At 33.2% G+C, this 20,220-nt stretch overlaps 1 protein-coding gene across 1 annotated transcript in view; it reads right to left on the reverse strand.

The window, feature by feature from the left end:
- Positions 1-265: 265 nt before the first annotated feature.
- LOC137619713 (uncharacterized) overlaps positions 266-20,220 on the reverse strand; it is a 251,628-nt gene continuing 231,673 nt past the window's right edge. Inside the window, exons 16-21 of the mRNA XM_068350003.1 lie at positions 18,406-18,714; positions 16,343-16,558; positions 15,414-15,519; positions 10,752-10,836; positions 5,235-5,307; positions 266-1,109 (exon numbers count right to left, since the gene is read on the reverse strand). Coding sequence (XP_068206104.1) covers positions 985-1,109; positions 5,235-5,307; positions 10,752-10,836; positions 15,414-15,519; positions 16,343-16,558; positions 18,406-18,714 — 914 coding nt within the window. The 3' untranslated portion in view covers positions 266-984. The remainder of the gene's footprint in view (positions 1,110-5,234; positions 5,308-10,751; positions 10,837-15,413; positions 15,520-16,342; positions 16,559-18,405; positions 18,715-20,220) is intronic.

Here is a 20,220-nt window from a genome sequence, read left to right on the forward strand (position 1 = left end):
AATAAAATCTAATGTATTATGAGAATTGGGGAAGTTAGGCATGAAGACGCGATCACTCCGACTCAATTAAGTGTTGAAAAAAAAGAAAGGATTTGATATTCATTGAAAGTTTCGAAAATCAGGAGACCTGAAACTGCAGATTGAGTTAAGATAGTGGCGGGTTTAACCTGGGAATATACCAGGGTTTGTAAATACCACAATCAATGATACATTTTACAGTGGACAAAGGAAGTGGCTCACTGAAAAAATAAATGAAAGATATCTCTAGAGTTCATGTTTTATTCAATAACTTAAAATGTTTGTTCCTGTTAATGCTAATCGAAACATAAAGGATATTCGTCTTAGGTTAAAAAGTATACTAAACTTACTCCACTACATAGGCAATAAAATAAGATACTTACATGGGATCTGAATGATAAAGCGACCTAGTTCAGCTTAAATTAAGATAATCCAATTGACAGACAAGTATCATGTAAGACATCAAAAATGTTTCTGATTCTTAAATGCTTCAATCATTTCATTAACCATATTAAAGAACGTTGAACAGACTCCCTTGCTTTCAGCAGACAGAGAGTCAGTTATACCCAAATCCTACCGCTACATAAACACATCCACTCATTAAAAGTGAAACAGAAAATATAGTTTTTGGATTCATATGGTTGTTGTTGAGTGCAAACAGATTTCTATACTAGAAACTAACTTAATAACTACTAGTCTATTTTTGTCGCGACAACCAAAGTAAATCTACAGTACGATCCAGATGCAAAACTAATCAATCAGTGTTACTTATCATATATGATGGAATTGAAGTCTGCTCTCTCTTTAAAGAATACTAGAAATTATCAATTTTGATTCCTTGAATTTCATGTAAATTAACTAAAAATTCCTGTTTAATATATCCTAATTTCTAGGAAGAATGCTAGCCTTGGGCTATATGACAGTGTCATCAATTCTTCTGACTTCTTCACTCAGATATTTTTGTTTTTATTCAATGTCACTCTCTGGAGGCGTCAGCTGCACAAGAATCTGCTCAAAGACTCTCTTGCTTGTGGTGATCAGGGAGGTGACCGGGTCGTGATCCACTTTCTCAAAGAGATCGACGAAATAGCCTGAAACGATGAAAACAAATGGCATTTGCATTTAATTACCCAGGTTCCTTGTCGTAATCTAAGTTGGAAGTGTGCATTATTGAACACAAACACACACGCACACCCACACACATATATTTATATATGTGCATGTATATGTGTATATATATATATATATATATATATATATATATATATATATATATATATATATATATATATATATATATATATATATATATATATGTATTACCTTCAGAGGGGTGACCAAAAGGGGACCAGCCGGCTAATGCCGATTTTTAATGACAGGATTTTGACATTCATACCACTTAATAATGTGAGTAAGGACATCTCCAAACTGCATAAGATTTTTGCCTTTGACCTTCGGTTTTGTGACGCCAGGGCTATTTATCCTGAAAATTAGTGTTTTTGAAATTCTATCTCATTCCTTGATAATTATTATTAAGATCTGGGATTACTACCCTAAATAGACCTGATATAGACCTCCAATAATATGAAGAGGTTTTTTTTTAAATGTAATTTTTTTGCCAGATATGAATTTTTTCATTATGGTAAAAAAGGAAACCCTAAAATCAGGGGAAAAATATAAAAAAACAAATTGAAAAAAAGGGCTTCATTTCATTGTTTTATAATATATTTCTAAATTATATACCAAACTTCAATGCTATATCTTTAAAACTAAGGGAGACTATTGAATTTGAAGGTTAATAAGTATAGTTTTGAGATACGGGCGTTCAAAGTTTTCTTTGTATTTTTACAAAGACAATATTAATAAATCATGATTATTATGAATTTTATGTTCTTTTTTGGGTATTAATTAAAGAAAAGAAAGTTATTTATCATAATTTAATCATAAATGAAGATCCTTTTGCTCAATATCTTGCTTTTTTTTGCTCCTGTGAGGCAAGGTGGCTGCTCCTCTATCCACAACACTCTCTCTCTTTCCTGTGATACTGATATTACCCTCTTCTGAACTCCTTATAGAGCAAACTTTCTTCTTCCTTATGTTAGCCAGATGTTGAAATTGTCTTTTCCTCTTTGAAATGATAAAATTCTTGCCGAAAATGAGAAAAACAAACGTAAAAAATGAGTGAATGTCAGAGGGCGTTCAAAGTTTTTATTTGTACTTTTAAAAAGACAATATTAATAAATCATGATTATTATGAATTTTATGTTTCTTTTTGGATATTGATAAACGAAAACAACGTTATTTATCATAATTTACTCAAACGAAGAGCCTTTTGCTCAATATCTGGCTTCTTTTGCTCGTATCAGGCAAGGCCCTCGCTTCTCCATCCAAACAACTCTCTCTCTCTCTCTCTCTCTCTCTCTCTGCCCTACCGATATTACCCTCTTCTGAACTCTTAAAAGAGCAAATTTTCTTCTATCTTATGTTAGCAAGATGTTGAAATTGTCTTTTCCTCTTTGAAATGATAAAAATCTTGTTGAAAACGAGAAAAAAAAAAAAAAACGTAAAAATGAGTGAATTTCAGAAGTCAAACCCAAGCATGTACTTTCTCTCAGGTTTGTGGTAGGACTGAAGGCCAATGGTGTAATTTACATCTGCGACTCGTGGAAGTAATATAGATGCCATTGTTCACAATTTCTTTTACACTAAAATAAAATAATTTTTAAAATTTACGATAACCGAAGAAATACTGCGTTTTCTTGTAGGGAACAATGTTTATGGTTTATTGAGTTACTTTTACTAATTACCCTGTAACTATGAAAGTAAAAGAATTTTGACAAAATATTTCGCATACGCATTCTCCATTGCCATAAGAAGCTCAGTGAATTTTTTCAGGATTTTGTTTTTCTTCCTATACCCCCATATATTGGCATTCTGGCCAGCCCCCTTAAGGGAGTTATTTTTCATTATCTAAAAACTAGGTCATCCTCAAAACTACCATTAACTAATCAATCATAGATAAAACACTGACTGTCAGTCTGTTACGAAGAACTCTTAATATGGGCAATTAGAAGTACTTCATAATGATAAAAAATTCACAGGTGATCACTAGCTCAAAAATTTGTTCTCAAGAGTGCTTAACTAGCGGCTTACCCTAGTTTTTTTTTTTTTAAATGATGTAACGAATGTTAAGCAAAGGACTAGTTTACCTTTAATATGAATTTCCCTATCACTATTATAACACAAGGTTTCATTGACAGATTTTGCAAGGAACGTGATGTTAAGAATGGAAAACATCTGGCAGACTCTGAGAAGATAGGCTTATGGGAGCTACTTGTTACAAAAAAACTTTTACCTTGGTAATAAAAAATACAAGTTGAAATGAAATTCATGAAGTCATAAAGAAAACTAATCAATAAATACACACACATACATATAATATATATATATATATATATATATATATATATATATATATATATATATATATATATATACAGACACACACACATATACATATATATATATATATATATATATATATATATATATATATATATATATATATCCATCTATATAGCAAGGCTCTTCACCCAATTTTGGGGGGTAGCCGACATCAAACAAATGAAACAAAAAAGGGGACGTCTCCTCTCTATGTTCCTCCCAGCCTGACAAGGGACTCAACTGAGTTCGGCTGGTACTGCTGGGGTGCCACAGCCCACCCTCCCCAGTTATCCACCACAGATGAAGCTTCATAATGCTGAATCCCCTACTGCTGCTACCTCCACGGTCATCTAAGGCACCGGAGGAAGAAGCAGGGCCTACCGGAACTGCGTCACAATCGCTCGCCATTCATTCCTATTTCTAGCACGCTCTCTTGCCTCTCTCACATCTATCTTCCTATCACCCAGAGCTTCCTTCACTCCATCCATCCACCCAAACCTTGGCCTTCCTCTTGTACTTCTCCCATCAACTCTTGCAATCATCACCTTCTTTAGCAGACAGCCATTTTCCATTCTCTCAACATGGCCAAACCACCTAAACACATTCATATCCACTCTAGCTGCTAACTCATTTCTTACACCCGTTCTCACCCTCACTACAGTACTCCGTTCCTAACCCTATCTACTCGAGATACACCAGCCATACTCCTTACACACTTCATCTCAAACACATTCAATTTCTCTCTCTCTGTCAATTTCATTCCCCACAACTCCGATCCATACATCACAGTTGGTACAATCACTTTCTCATACATAACTCTCTTTACATTCATGCCTAACCCTCTATTTTTTACTACTCCCTTAACTGCCCCCAACACTTTGCATTATTCATTCACTCTCCGACATACATCTGCTTCCACTCCACCATTTGCTGCAACAACAGACCCCAAGTACTTAAATTGATCCACCTCCTCAAGTAACTCTCCATTCAACATGACATTCAACCTCGCACCACCTTCCCTTCTCGTACACCTCATAACCTTACTCTTACCCACATTAACTCTGAACTTCCTTCTCTCACACACCCTTCCAAATTTTGTCAATAATCGGCCAAGCTTCTCTTCCGCGTCTGCAACTAGTACAGTATCATCCGCAAGCCACAAGTGATTTACCTCCCATTCATGTCATTCTCGTCTACCAGTTTTAATCCTCGTCCAAGCACTCGAGCATTCACCTCTCTCACCACTCCATCAACATACAAGTTAAACAACCACGGTGACATCACACATCCCTGTCTCAGTCCCACTCTCACCGGAAACCAATCGCTCACTTCATTTCCTATCCTAACACATGCTTTACTACCTTTGTAGAAACTTTTCACTGCTTGCAGCAGCCTTCCACCAACTCCATATAACCTCATCACATTCCACATTTCTTCCCTATCAACTCTATCATAAGTTCTTAATCAGAAGTTTATATAGATATTTGAGGGACCCTTTGTATCATGAAAACCGCAAAAAAAGAAAAAAAGAAAGAAAGAAAAAAAACATGATATCGGGTGGGAAAAAAAAATGTTATGGGGTGGAGAAATTGAAAATCAGATAAAAAGACGAATCCAAAAGAAAATACATAAGGGTATGCAAGCTGGTCAACTTCATATTTACTCATATTCGACTAATTCCATCTCAAGTTACCTTCCTAGTCCATAACATTCCCATTTGTAAGTAGTATCAAGCTAAATTCATGTTAAAGAGAGAAATTTGAATAGCGTACCTGCTGCTTTCTTCCAAGCTCCATTGATGAGAACAGTCCTGCTCTTTTCCTCTGCCAGACTGCCGTAGATCACCTGCAAAGGTAAGGAAAGGAAGAATGCTGTAGCGTCAGTTTGGACAGGTACTAAAGAGACTATTACTAGAGGTAGGTAGCCTAATACTGAATGAGCCAAATTTATACGTTAAACTGTTAGAAAAACCGGTAATTTTAATTGGAAATTCTCCGTAAAAATATACTGTTCTAAACCGTATTTGAGTAAAATACAGGGGACCGTAATTTTACCTTACTTTGTTATTATCTTTTACGGGTTGGTGACCTTAATATCATCTCTTTATGTCAACATATCCGTTTTTAAAACGGTAAAAATCCTGGAATAAATGTTGCCAGACATTTACCCTTTTTATAATGCAAATTTTTAACAGTGTACAGTTATGTTGTTTCCATAAATCGTTTGAATATGAACGATAATGAAATTGAGAAGTACATGAATACTATCAAACAGGAATGTATCATTGAAGTAGATTTAGTTGAACAATTGATGGTATTCACATTGTAACCCGAAATGTCAATAACGATGCTATCATAAGATTCAAAGGAATAAACAAATACATTTTTTAATTCCATGATTATCTACTTAAGCCATCATGTGAGATCATAACAGAAGCTATACAGTAGAACAAGAATGACGTTTTGGAAAAGTAATAATGGATTAACCTCAACACTATACCCCAGCTTCTGAATGCCAGTTTTATTAGGAGCATAAACTTTGTGCTATGTTTATATAATCATGTACAGTACGCATACACAACATACACGTGTGTATGTATATATATAATATATATATATATATATATATATATATATATATATATATATATATATATATATATATATATACATATATATTATATATATATGTGTGTATATATATATAATATGTATATATATATATATATATATATATATATATATATATATATATTCAAATAAGCCATATATTTTAATATATTAATGTGTGTATTTGCTTATCGACCTCGGGATCAGTCCCAAGGCAGAACCAATCAAAGACCATAACACGTGACTAGCCAGGAATAGAGCCCTGGTCCAGGAGGCTTGCATGACAGTGACAATACTATTTAGCCACGTCTAAATGTGCAAAATCTATCATATATCTATAAATATATATATATATATATATATATATATATATATATATATATATATATATATATATACATATATATATATATATATACATACATAATTATATATCTATATGCATACATATACCAAGGCACTTCCCCCAATTTTGGGGGGTAGCCGACATCAAACAAATGAAACAAAAAAGGGGACCTCTCCTCTCTACATTCCTCCCAGCCTGACAAAGGGACTCAACCGAGTTCGGCTGGTACTGCTAGAGTGCCACAGCCTACCCTCCCCAGTTATCCACCACAGATGAAGCTTCATAACACTGAATCTCCTACTACTGCTACCTCCGCAGTCATCTAAGGCACCAGAGGAAGCAGCAGGGCCTACCGGAACTGTGTCACAATCACTCGCCATCCATTCCTATATTTGTACAATATCCTTACTTGGACTATTGCTTAGGATTGATGAAGATTTAGAGAAACCACCCTTCTTGAAACATGTCAGCCAGTGATCCTGTGAACAGACAAATTTTTGCTATAGCACAAGATATCATGTAATGTAGTCCCCATGGTAGGATACGCATACCATAACATTTCACCCCATTTGCATCTGTAAACCACTAGACGTGCAGCTAGAAACCCAAAGATGGTGGACCAAAACGGGTTTTGGATGACAAAATGTCTGTGCAATATATTCAAATTTCTTTTGACAACGGGATCAATCCATTTGAAGGAGACAACAAATTAGGTCACTTTGCTTCTGAAAGAAACAGCACAGGTGAAGTAACAACCGACTTGTTGAAAGCAACCGAGAAAGGTGTTGAAATGGTTCAACAATTTGTCATTAAGAGTTTGGACATGAGAGGCAATACTGACTTCTATGCTCCCATGAAAAAGAATAACCTAGAGGACTTCTGCCAGTCTGTAGCAAAAGAAAATAACAAAAAGTACAAACCAAACATCCATGTTAAAGTCAAAACGGGAGCTCTTTGGGCATTTGATGGTGATGGGCCAGACCAAATATATATATATCCTCCAGAACTATTCAAGTATGCCCTAGGGTCACTGTCACTATCCTCTGAGCTCCAGAGGCAGTAAAATCCGTCTTACCCAAGGAACTTGTGAAACATGCTGATACTGTTGAAGTAATCCCCATCGAGAGCACATGGATTGTTTATGCAATGGGCTTCATCCATGGATTAAAAGTGAACGCAACAATGACCTACAAGGAGTTAGCACATCTCTTCTTTACCACTATTTTCCGTAGGACTGGCATGGCAAGTCACATTAACTGGGTTGGGGATACTTACCCTTGAATTTCCATCAAAAATCCAGAAAGGAATATGCAAGCCCAGTCTGTAACTGGCCTTTTGGAAAAATCCATTCATTCTGAAAATCAATGTATTGGTCATCACTTCAAGATATCTCTTTATAGTGGAAAATTTAAGAAAGAATGCATAAGAATTGAATCATCGGTCAATGTGCATCACAAGTGGAGAACAGTGATTTCTTCTCAGAGTGCTTGGAGGAGCACGAAATGAGGCCACCTCGATATTGGTTCAAGATCTTTAATAACCATGAAGAGGCCAATACTTGGATACTTTTGCATGCATTATACGTTGCCTAGAATGGTGAAGTGATTTTGAAATCTCCTCACACTGATGTTACTATTTTGTCAATTGGCGAGTCATTGATATTGCAGCCAATATGTTATTCAAGACTGGCATAAAGTAGCGGGCATGACAAGCCAATCTCACCAATGTTGGACCTTCTCTTGGATGCCTAAATGGTTTATCACATATCCAGTGGTTGTGATTCAAAAAGTGCTTTTGAAAAGGGCTTTTGTAGGCCAATGCAAAAGAAAAGGGCTAAAGATGATCAAAAATTAGCCCGCATTCCAAAATATGATAAGTCAATTTAGCAGGTCTTTTGTGGCCAAAGAAAATCTACACACAGCTGGAGAAGCAGCCATCTGCTCTCTTCTTGGTCCAAAATAGGATCATAGTGTCATCAAAGTGACCAATGTTTGGTTAAAAAACAACTGATCCTTCAAAACGGCCACCATATCATGGTTCATGCCAGAAACAAGCTGCCATTTGGCGAAGATGTTTGGAACCATGACCCACAGTACCATCTACACATGGAAACGGATGGAAAGTTTGTTGTAAAGAAGGTAATCTGCGTGAAAGTATTTCAGTGCACTGGATGGAGATACCACCAGCACCTTAAGCCACTCTTAAGCTCATCACTTGCAAGTGTCGAACTTGTTTTGGTGGACGCTGTACGTGAAAATTAGATCAGTTACCTTACACCGGTGCCTGTACCTATGACGATAGTTTGTGTGAGAACAGGCAAAACACTGACACTGACATGGGTGATGATCATCTGTTATCAGAGGAGGACTTGGATAGTGAATAAATTTATCTACAGTTAGACAGATGGTATGCTATTTTTGCTATGGTCTTGATTGTAGAATATGGCCAGGATAAGCTAAATTTGACATCAGTTTCATTATTACATGTATCATTGTTTCAGTATTATTACTTTCACTAATTATGACATTGGTATTATTATTAGATTGTCTTTTAAAACCTTAGCGTTATTCTAACTTAAAAATGATGTTCAAATGCGCAACATTTATAACTGATATACTATCGTTTGTTCATTTTCTAGAGTCATCATGGGTATTGTAATCAAATAATCACTGCATTAGTACTATTATTATTTTATCAACTTGTGTTTTTATTATTATTGTTTGTGCATAGCTTTCTTGTGATTCAACCTGTCTTAAAAATAATCAAAGTGACACAGAGAATGTTGCCGAACTTTTATGTTCTGTTATTGTAGCAATATTTGTTGTATTCTACTCTGATATAGAATACAAGCAACTACATTTTTTAGCCCTAAACCAAACAGTGGATAATCTGTACAACGGCATAATGCATGATATTGCCTGTGGCAAAAGAAAATGTGTATAATTTTAGGTATAGATGGAAAATTAATGGTATATTTTGTTTAAAATGTATATCTTTTTCACTTAACATTCAGTGAATCTATTCAACTAACTTAAAAATTAAATTCTTTCTTATTTGTGTAATATGAGAAAAGTCTCTATACTTGTAAATAAAAACCCCAATTTGTGACACTGACAGTGTTATAGTCATGAGTATCATTGCATCTGGTAAAGATGTGTCACGAAATGTACAATATACAGAGGATTTTGACAATTTTTTGTTTCCGACTGAAACTGGATTTTATTCTAATTCTGAGTAGTGATGGAAAATTTTGCACGTCTCGCTTAACAACATTATTTTCTATTTTCCTTTTTTTTTTCTTTTTTAACTTTCAATGTAATCTACTGAATGCTGATAACTTCCGAAATCCAGATATCTATCGTATATATAAGAGAAAATGAACCTCACATTCTGAAGCTGTGATATAAAAAAAACAATCTTAAAATTTTGTCTATTTTGACAACAAACGTTCCACGTAGATCTCAATAATATATATATATATATATATATATATATATATATATATATATATATATATGTATATATATATGTATATATATACATATATATAAATATATAATATATATATGTATATATATATATATACATATATATATATATATATATATATATATATATATATATGTATATATATATATATATATATATATATGTATATATATATATATATATATATATATATATATATATATATATATATATAAATATATAAATATATATAATATATATATATATATATATATATATATATATATATATATATATATATATATATATATGACATTTCTGTTGTTATAATCATGTGTACTCGTGCTAGTACTGTGCCAACTTTGGTGAAGTTTCATCCAGAAATGTACATTCTATAGACAATTTACTGCTTTTCCTGTATTTTTTTTTCTTTTTTGACCATACACTACAATCACAGATTTTTCATAGAATGCACGCACAAGTTTTGGTTAATGGTCTGCTTCTATCATCTCAGGATCCACGCAAAAGGAAAAATTCATCACCCCTATGTTTTACTACAGTCAAAGAAAACCCTAATTGTAATCGGAAATTCTCCTTAAAACTTACTGTTCTCAGCCGTATTTCACTAAAATACAGACGACCGTAATTTTACCATACTCTGTTATTATATTTTACTGGTAGATGCCTATAATATCACTCCTTTGCATCAATATATCCGTTTTTTTAAACGGTAAATGCCTGACAGCATTTATTCCAGGACTCCTACTACCGTTTTTTGACGCCAATTTTTAAACAGTGTAGAGGTGCAACAAAACTGAAAATGTTCAGAACAGCCCCAGGGTTACCACCGTATTTGCTTCACTAACCTGTCTCACGAAACCCAAGTTGATGAGTGTCTTCTTTGTGACTGGGACGTAATACTGTCGTCCCGTGTGTAATCTCCAGTCGTCCCTGCAATGGATACACACACACATGTAAATAGTCCGAAAAAAAAGAAGGGATTAAAGGTAAGGAGCTTATGATGACCGCAAGGTAGAAAAAAAAATCATAATAATATTCGTAAAACTCATGATCATTCAACACGATTGTCTTAATTTTCTATATTTGGTTGAAGAAAAAATATCAAAACTACATACCGGAAAAAATCATGAATATTAGAAAACTCTGGAAGAAACATTTAGAAAACTTGAACAAAATGTTGAAATTAAGTGATTTAGCAGGTAAGATATGTAACATAAAATAATTATTATAACCAGACACATTTCCTCCCAGCCGTCAAATAATTTATCTTTTATTTAACCCAAGATTGTTCATCAAAATTACAGCAGACAAGTAATTATTGTTAGATAGAGTTATAAGAATAAGATGTCCAGCTATGTGGCATATTTAGAAAATTGAAGAGTACAAGTGAAAGATTAATTCTAAGAATGCTAATTTACTTCAGGGAACCAGAAGAGGTATAAAATGCTTTAAGAAGATAAATATCAATTTAATAATAATTTAGTTAACGATGCAAAAGTTATTCGTGTTTTATGATAGGAAATGTTGGGTTATTACATTCTATCCCAATCACCTTAGAGAGAGAGAGAGAGAGAGAGAGAGAGAGAGAGAGAGAGAGAGAGAGAGAGAGAGAGAGAGAGCTCACATGTTTTCTGTATATCAGATGTTTCTATGAATAAAAATATGTTTTTCGGATATTCTATCTCTTTTTAATCTATAATGATAAAGAAAAATATCTTTCCATCGGGAGGTACAAGTGTTTTCTGACATATACAAAATGCCCTTAAGCCGTTTAATTATCAATATACATGAAAACTGCATAGATTTAGAGGGAATATGGGAATAATACTAAATTAAATACAGTAAGGCTTCAACTTTTCATTGCTGGAATAAATAACGAGCATAGTCCTTTATTATTTGTTACAGTTAACCATCCACACACATATGTGGTGTAATACTAAATTTAATACAGTAAAGTTTCTACTTTTCATTACTAAAATAAATAACGAGCATTGTCCTCTATTGTGTGATACAATCAACCACCCATACACAAATGTGGTGTAATACTAAATTTAATACAGTAAAGCTTCAACTTTTCATTACTAATATAAATAACGAGCATAGGTCCTTTATTGTTTGATACAATTAACCATCCACACACAAATGTGGTGTGCTCAGGAATGGTTAATACAAAGTATTTCTATCTCCTGTATATGAAAGGTGCAGAGCTAAAGAATGACCAGAAATTAAGCGTCCAGAAGACTATAAAGAAAGAATCATTGATGTGTTCGTTTAAGATTTGTTTGGGAAAGGGATGGAAAAGAACGACAGTGAAAGACAATCTTTTTAAGCGAACTGGAATCGGTGCTTTAGTTGATTGAAGTGAAATTTGTGAAGATAAAACTGAAAATACTATTGAAAATAGTGGATATGTTAAGAAAGAAGTGGAAAGAATTCATGGGGAGATATGGATGAATTTGAGGAAAGGTATCGAGGAATTGAGATGGGAGGAATAGATAAGAGTTTTAAAAAATCGAAGATGGAGGTCATCGTGAGACCATGGAATGCTTGTAGGCATAAGAGGAAGGAATAAAAATAGTAATTGGTAATATAAACAAAATAAGAATATAAAACAGAAGGTTATTTAAGGTGCAGTTGTATGACAACAGGGAATAATATTGTGGATGCCAAGTAAAGGATGGATGTGGCAGTGACCATTGTGCTGTTTTTTTTTTTTTTTTTTTTTTGAAATGGCTTATTGTTGAAAACCTACACAAATACATACACATATTTGTGTGTGTACACATACGCACACACACACACACACACATATATATATATATATTAACATATATATATATATATATATATATATATATGTATATGTATATACAGTATATATATATATATATATATATATACTGTATATACATATACATATATATATATATATATATACTGTATATACATATACATATATATATATTAATATATATGTGTGTGCGTATGTGTATATTAATATATATGTATATGTATATGTATATACAGTATATATATATATATACATATATATATATATATATATATATATATATATATATATATATATATATATATATATATATATAGTACATGGGACACAAACTTCCCTGAGCATTTAGAATGTATATATTTGTTAGAGGATTCACATAATGCTTCTGTGTGTAGAAAGACTTAAAGTAGCATTGAACTTTAACTTATGGGTCAACATCTTTTGATAAACAGGGTCAGTGCCTCCCTCAAGAGGAATTCCATAATAATGCAGGACTCTCCACAAAATTGGCCGGTGCACACTATCAAAGGCTTTTTCATAGCCCACAAATGCCATCAAAAGTGGATTTCTATATTCTACGCATTGCTATACAACATGTCTTAAAATGAAAATTTGCTCAATACAACTTCTACCTTATCGAAATCCTGCTTGTTCATCTCTAAGCTTTTCATAAATCTATCACTCCAATCTCTTTAGAATAAGCATACTATATATTTTCATAACAACTGACGTAAGTGTGATGCCTCTGTAATTATTGAAATCAGTCAGGTCTCCTTTTTTTTTTTTGCCATTTTTTCACCAGCACTCCTAATTCCCATTTATCAGGCTTTGGCTCTTCACGCTCCATTCTACCAAAGAATCTTGTAAGTATTCTGGGAGTCCCTTCATTTACAGCCAGTATCATCTCTGCAGTTATTCCATCGTAACCAGGAGCTTTTCAGTACCTGGGTTTTTTAATGATAGCTTCGACTTCAAACACACTGAATTCACTCATGGGCACATAGAGGTCTTCCTCAGCTTCAGGTATAGCAATCAAATTATTCCCTTAGTATCTCCTATTCATAACTTCACTAAAGTGTTTCATCTAAAGTTGCCTTTCATCCTCGGTTGCTGTAACAGACCCATCTCTGTTTTTATGGGTATATGCTTCTTCTTCTTTGCTCCCATAGAGATTTCATTAATAATTCTATGATCCCAATATCAACATCCTCAAAAAATTCCACTATCCCAACAACTCTTCACAGTACAAACTGTATGATTCCCATGACACGAGGGCTGGAAAAGACCGAAGTTGGGACCAACTGAAGAGTGAACCACCGGATGTTTATGGATGACATTAAGTTGTTCGGGAAAGATGCTAAGGAAATGACATACTAATCCAGATGGTAAGAATTGTATCAGGAGGCATGAAGATGGAGTTTGGAATAGAAAAGTTTGCTCTAGTTATCATAGAAAAAGGAAAAGTGATAAGGATGAAAGGGATAAAGCTGCTAGATAGAAATGTCATCAAAGACACAGACGAAGCGGCCATAAACACCTCAGGGTAATAGAAGGAAAAGTAATAAACATTCAAGAGATGAAGGAAAAGATTAGAAGAAAATACATGCAAAAAATCACAGCTATAATGAAGTCAAAGCATAACTCTGGAAATATGGTAAAGGCTATAAACTCTCTGGAAGGGCCAGTTATCAGGTATAGTAATGCCAGTAGTCAGGCACAGTCAATAGTGGAGTGGAAGAACTATACAATATGGATAGATAAACTAGAAAAGCAATGAACATGTACCATGCACTGCACCTAAGAGCAAATATTGACAGGATCAATATACCATGCAGTGGAGGAGGAAAAGGGCTCATCACTATAGAAGATTGTATCAATATCGAAAGTAAAGAACTGGGACAGTACCTTAAGACCAGTGAAGATGCATAGACAAGTCCAGAGAACAAACTGAAGAATTAGCCGGTAAGGAAACATAGCAGTGGCTACAGAGAGAAGAAATTAAGAAGGAAACTGAAGAGATGATAATGGTAGCAGAAGATATATTCAGCGAGCAATAGACAGAACTAACATCTCGTCAAAGTGCTGGAAATATATGCCAAAAAGAGAAACCACCAACCACATCGCCAATGAATGTTCAGCATTTGCTCAGAATCAATGTAAAAAATGACATGATACAGTGGCTAAAGTTCTCTACTGGAGTCTCTGTACAAAATATACAATACAATTGAGCAATAAATGATACGAATATCAACCTCAAGCTGTGGAGAATATGGCTAAATTACTCTGGAGCTACATTATAAGGATGAACAGGGTGATACAAGCATATCGACCAGACGTCACTCTTATCGACAAGACAAAAAAAAGTATCACTTATAGATGTCGCAGCACAGTGGGACTCAAGAGTATTATTTATTTGGATAGAAAAAATAGAAAATCACCAAGACTAACGAATTTCATTGAGAAGACTACGAAATATGCAAGTAGAAGTGGTGCCATTAATCATAGGAGCACTAGGGACCACACCCAAGTCATTGAACAGAAATCTTGAGAAGGTAGGAGCCGATATAACCACAGGAGTTATGGAAAAGAGCGTAGTATTTGAAACAGTTCATATAGTGACAAAAATGATGTATTCCTAAGGAAGCTGGATGTGACCCTGAATTCGACGCTATAAACCACAAGTCTCTATAGACTTTAAAAAAAAATAAACTTTTACCTGGCTATAAAGAGTCCCTGATGCTGAGGTAGGCGAAGGAAGGACCTTCCACGGCTTTTGACTCTGACGGCTTTCTTTCCAGATTTCTTGCCACCACCCGCCCGAGCTGTATGAGATAGGGCAATAAAGATTTTAATGAGTAGGTCAATGAAATATTACAGAAACAAGTGGATGGATGAACAAAACGATGAGTGTCTACTCTTCATAAAACGAAACATTGAAATGGATAAAAGATTTAAATCGCTACATAATGATACCAGATAAAAATACGAAGAGAAATTGGACAGTCTTATAATTAGAAAATATGATTCATATACGGCACTATGCAATGAAGGTAAGCAAACGATAAACTTTATTATATACTTGACTTCTTTCATAACTAGGCAGAGATGAAAATATAACATGCCAAGTAAGTGAAGAAGTTACGCATTAAACACAAACTCATATAAGATATTATACTCCCTCTCATTTGTATAATGAGTACTGACACAACCATCTCAATGAATCTGTAGCTACTCGTACAAGCAAATATATGTAAGTAAAAGCAAGCACATCATCCCCAGCCATCCCTCTAAAGCTTTATTTAAGTATATGTAAAATCCAAACATTGTAACATCAACATATAACAGCAGGCATGAACACACATCCTTTCGCTTGTTCCAAACCAAACACACCCGAGTGCATATTCATAAGCCTATCTCTGACTAAAAACATCAAGATGTAGACTACTCCAGTGTGTCCAAGAATCATTATATTTGAGTAGGCTAAACATTTCCCAAGACCCTCTATCAAAACAAAAAACATACATCTCCAGTGAAATTTTAACCACTAAGCATTATACTCATCCGTAACAATCATGTGAAGAGCATCAACATATTTAGAATCTAAACTAAGAAATTATTGTAATACACGAGTATATTCTCCCTTACCAATGCTTGTGTCCTCCGAATCATTGATCATACTATTTGGATCTTCGTCTACTGTGCCAGCTTCTCCGCTCCTTAGAATCTCATTGTTTTTCTTCTTACCATTCTTCTTCTTTTGTCCTTTACCTCTTCTTTCTCTTGCTTCAACCTCTGCTCGATCTTCTTCTACCATGTGTTCAATCTGAGGACTGTCTAGTAGGTTACTCATTTCTTCCAGATCTGTTGAGAGATAAAAAAAAAAAGTCGATTGAAGACAGCTGGTAAAGTCATGCATACAATTGCATTGGAGAAATTTTGGATGAGATTGGTATCGTTAATAGGGTCTGCGTGAAAGTTGTAATGGAAACTTTCTCATATTGTAGATGTAAATTAATATTGAACTACAACTGAAACTTCATTATATAAATTAAACAGTCAATTAAAAATATGATATATGTTTGCACACACTTATCTAAAAACACACACGCGCACACACACACACACACACACACACACACACATATATATATATATATATATATATATATATATATATATATATATTTATGTGTGTGAGTGTGTTTATATATAGCATATATGTAAATAGATAGATAGATATATATGCATATATAAATACATATATATATATATATATATATATATATATATATATATCTAACCTATGTATCTACCTCTCTATCGACATATATATATATATATATATATATATATATCAATAGATAGGTAGATACATAGGTAGATATATATATATATATATATATATATATATATATATATATACATATATATATATATATATATATATATATATATATATATATGTATGTATGTATTTATATATGCATATATATTCATTTTTTCTTAAGAGGACAGTCATAGCTATTACCCTCGAGTTTCAGCAGGTACAACCAGTTTCAATACAATTTGACCATATGAAAATGCATAACAGTGCCCATTTTATCATAGAGACTGGAACCTGTTTTTTAGAAGTGACAGTGTTTAAAAGTATTAAATGGAACCTGTTTTTTAGAAGTGACAGTGTTTAAAAGTATTAAAGTGGATGGACATGATTGCTTCTTGTAACTATAATACCATTTAACGCAATAAGTGAACTTTTTTTTCATTTAGAAAACTAATTTGTATGAAGAACTGAAGCCTACTACATTAAAGTTAAGTGAATATATCTCAACAAAATGGATGAAGTCTAACCACTATAGATTTAGGTCCATGATACATTATGACATAGGACTGAAGGAATCCAGAATATTATAACAAGATGTAAGCCCATTTTACCTAGCCAACTAGATTCTAATATATGTTAGAGGCTATTATATGTAGGAAGGTATATGTTAGCCAAGGGAGTGGAGACTGTTTTGTTAAAGGAACTGAGTAATCTTGTCTTATTAGAAGCTCCTCTTTTCTAGTACTTACAGATGATACTATTAAAACAGAAGGGAAAAGTTTAATACAACAAAGAATCTTGATATAAAATTTAGGTCATTACTCAATGACTGACACAATTTTACCACATGAACTGGAGGCCATCTGAACATAAGAATGGAAACCTGATTACTGATAAAGATGATTGTGCTCGTTGTTGTCCTGATATGCAGGAACTGTGGACCGTTTGAACAAAATCTGTTCAATATATAAGAAAGACAGCTAACTAATATCAAGAATATCAATAAAATAATATGAATGTTTTGGAAATACTGATAGTAGAGCACAAAGATTTGAGAAATCAAGTTATCTATAAATGTATGGGAACATTAGCCATGATATATGTTAGGCAAGATGTAGAGTTTTCTGTAAAATATATCTTATTTTCGGGCAAAAAAATTGCTACTGAAATGATAGGTGATTATCCATTACAGTGGACAAGAAAGAGATTACCCTGGCTTAGGTTAACATATACAGCAAAATACAGTATTGGAGTGAATAAAAGATACAAAGGTCAATCACTAGCTTTCCATCCATATCAAAATCACCTCGATTCCATTTGGTAACTTAAACATTTCTTTCTTTCTTAAAATATTTTCATTAAATTGAAAAGAGTAGGTCATTACCTTCAGGAGAAAATTCCGCATCTTCCAAGTGTGACCCCAGCGGATGATCCGAATGTTTTTCCGTGGGTTCTCCTAAGCCCACAAGAGGGTTTTCATGATCTCCAGCACTCAGCAAAGACTCTCGTTGGAGCTTTTTAGGGTGATCTTCACTGTAGCATGACCGTCCATGGCTGATCCAGGATGTTCCTGTGCAATGGGCGTGAGTAGTGCAAGTGTCAGAAGCTTCGCACCAGCCACATTCGAAAGAGGCATTGACACCAACACAGGCGGAGCACGATGAGGCTAGGGCGTCACAGCTATACACAACCACTTATGTGAAGTAAAACAAAAATTATATCACACTTTAGAATATTGTACCAAGATTCATTCATTCTGTGTGCTTATATAAATTCTAGTACAACAAGGTCACAATAGCTGAACAACCATACTGGCAATACAACCTGGATAGTGCCAAATATTGACCTTGCCAACATTACATACCATTCTGAAATTCGGACAAAGTCACATACTTTCTGCATATATATATATATATATATATATATATATATATATATATATATATATATATATATATACATACATATATGCATATATAGATAGATAGATATATAGATTATATATATATATATATATATATATATATATATATATCACATATATATATACTGTATATCTATCAATCTATATACACACACACACACACACACACATATATATATATATATATATATATATATATATATATATATATATATATATATATGTGTGTGTGTGTGTGTTGTATATATACATATATATGTATATAAAATATATATATGAATATATATATATACATATATATCATATATAGAGTATATATATACATACACACACACATATATATATAATAAATATAGAGTATATATATATATATATATATATATATATATATATATATATATATATATATATATATATATATATATATATGACTTAATAGTTCTGTCAAAGTTACAAAACGACTCGCACTAGAAAAATATACATACTCAAGATATAAGTAAAACAACTGATTTATAGTTTTATTCGAATCTAGGGTAAAATTATCGGTTCAACATTAATTGGAAACTGACCATAACCTGCCGCATGTCATGCTATTAGAAAATTTATCTAAAAAAATGAATCCTTAATCAAAACTAAAAAAATGGAAACTATAACTGAAGATTATTCTTAATGAAGTGGCCCATAACCAAAAGAAAGATTTGTTGATAAGTTAATGTACAGCTTCTTTCCGTTGGGAAAAGCAACATCACTATAACTGGCAAAGTTTGGGTATATGAGGAAACATAAATTATAAGTGTTTTGCCATTCTCCAAAAGCAGGTGTTTCCATGACAAATCCAATGCTATTGTGTGTCTATAATTTTATATGGTAAGAAATCATTAATTGTATGTGTGTTTGTTCGTGTGTGTATGGGTGTGTGTGTATTTTTACATATTTCTTTTCTTTTCGAGAAGTTGCACCTAGCTAGCTACAAATCTTTATTCATCTTAAAGTTTCATGAGAAATTCTTTGCGAGGCCTTACAAGGAAGGTTATAATGAAATTTTAACACCCAATAGACATCAGATTTGGTTTACATAGTGCAATGTTTAAGCCAGTGTGCACAGTGATGACAAAGTAAAAGTGACTTTTAAGCCTTACATCAAACCTGATATTAAACAATATAAGGCTTCATATAGGGTAGACTTAATTAGCTAATGATGTCCACTTGCAAGGAGAGGTCAAAGTCAATGTCTAACTTATAGGTTGAAGTTAACACAAAATTCACTAGTGATGC

The sequence above is a fragment of the Palaemon carinicauda genome, chromosome 26, assembly GCF_036898095.1.
Source record: "Palaemon carinicauda isolate YSFRI2023 chromosome 26, ASM3689809v2, whole genome shotgun sequence".
Lineage (NCBI taxonomy): Eukaryota > Metazoa > Arthropoda > Malacostraca > Decapoda > Palaemonidae > Palaemon > Palaemon carinicauda.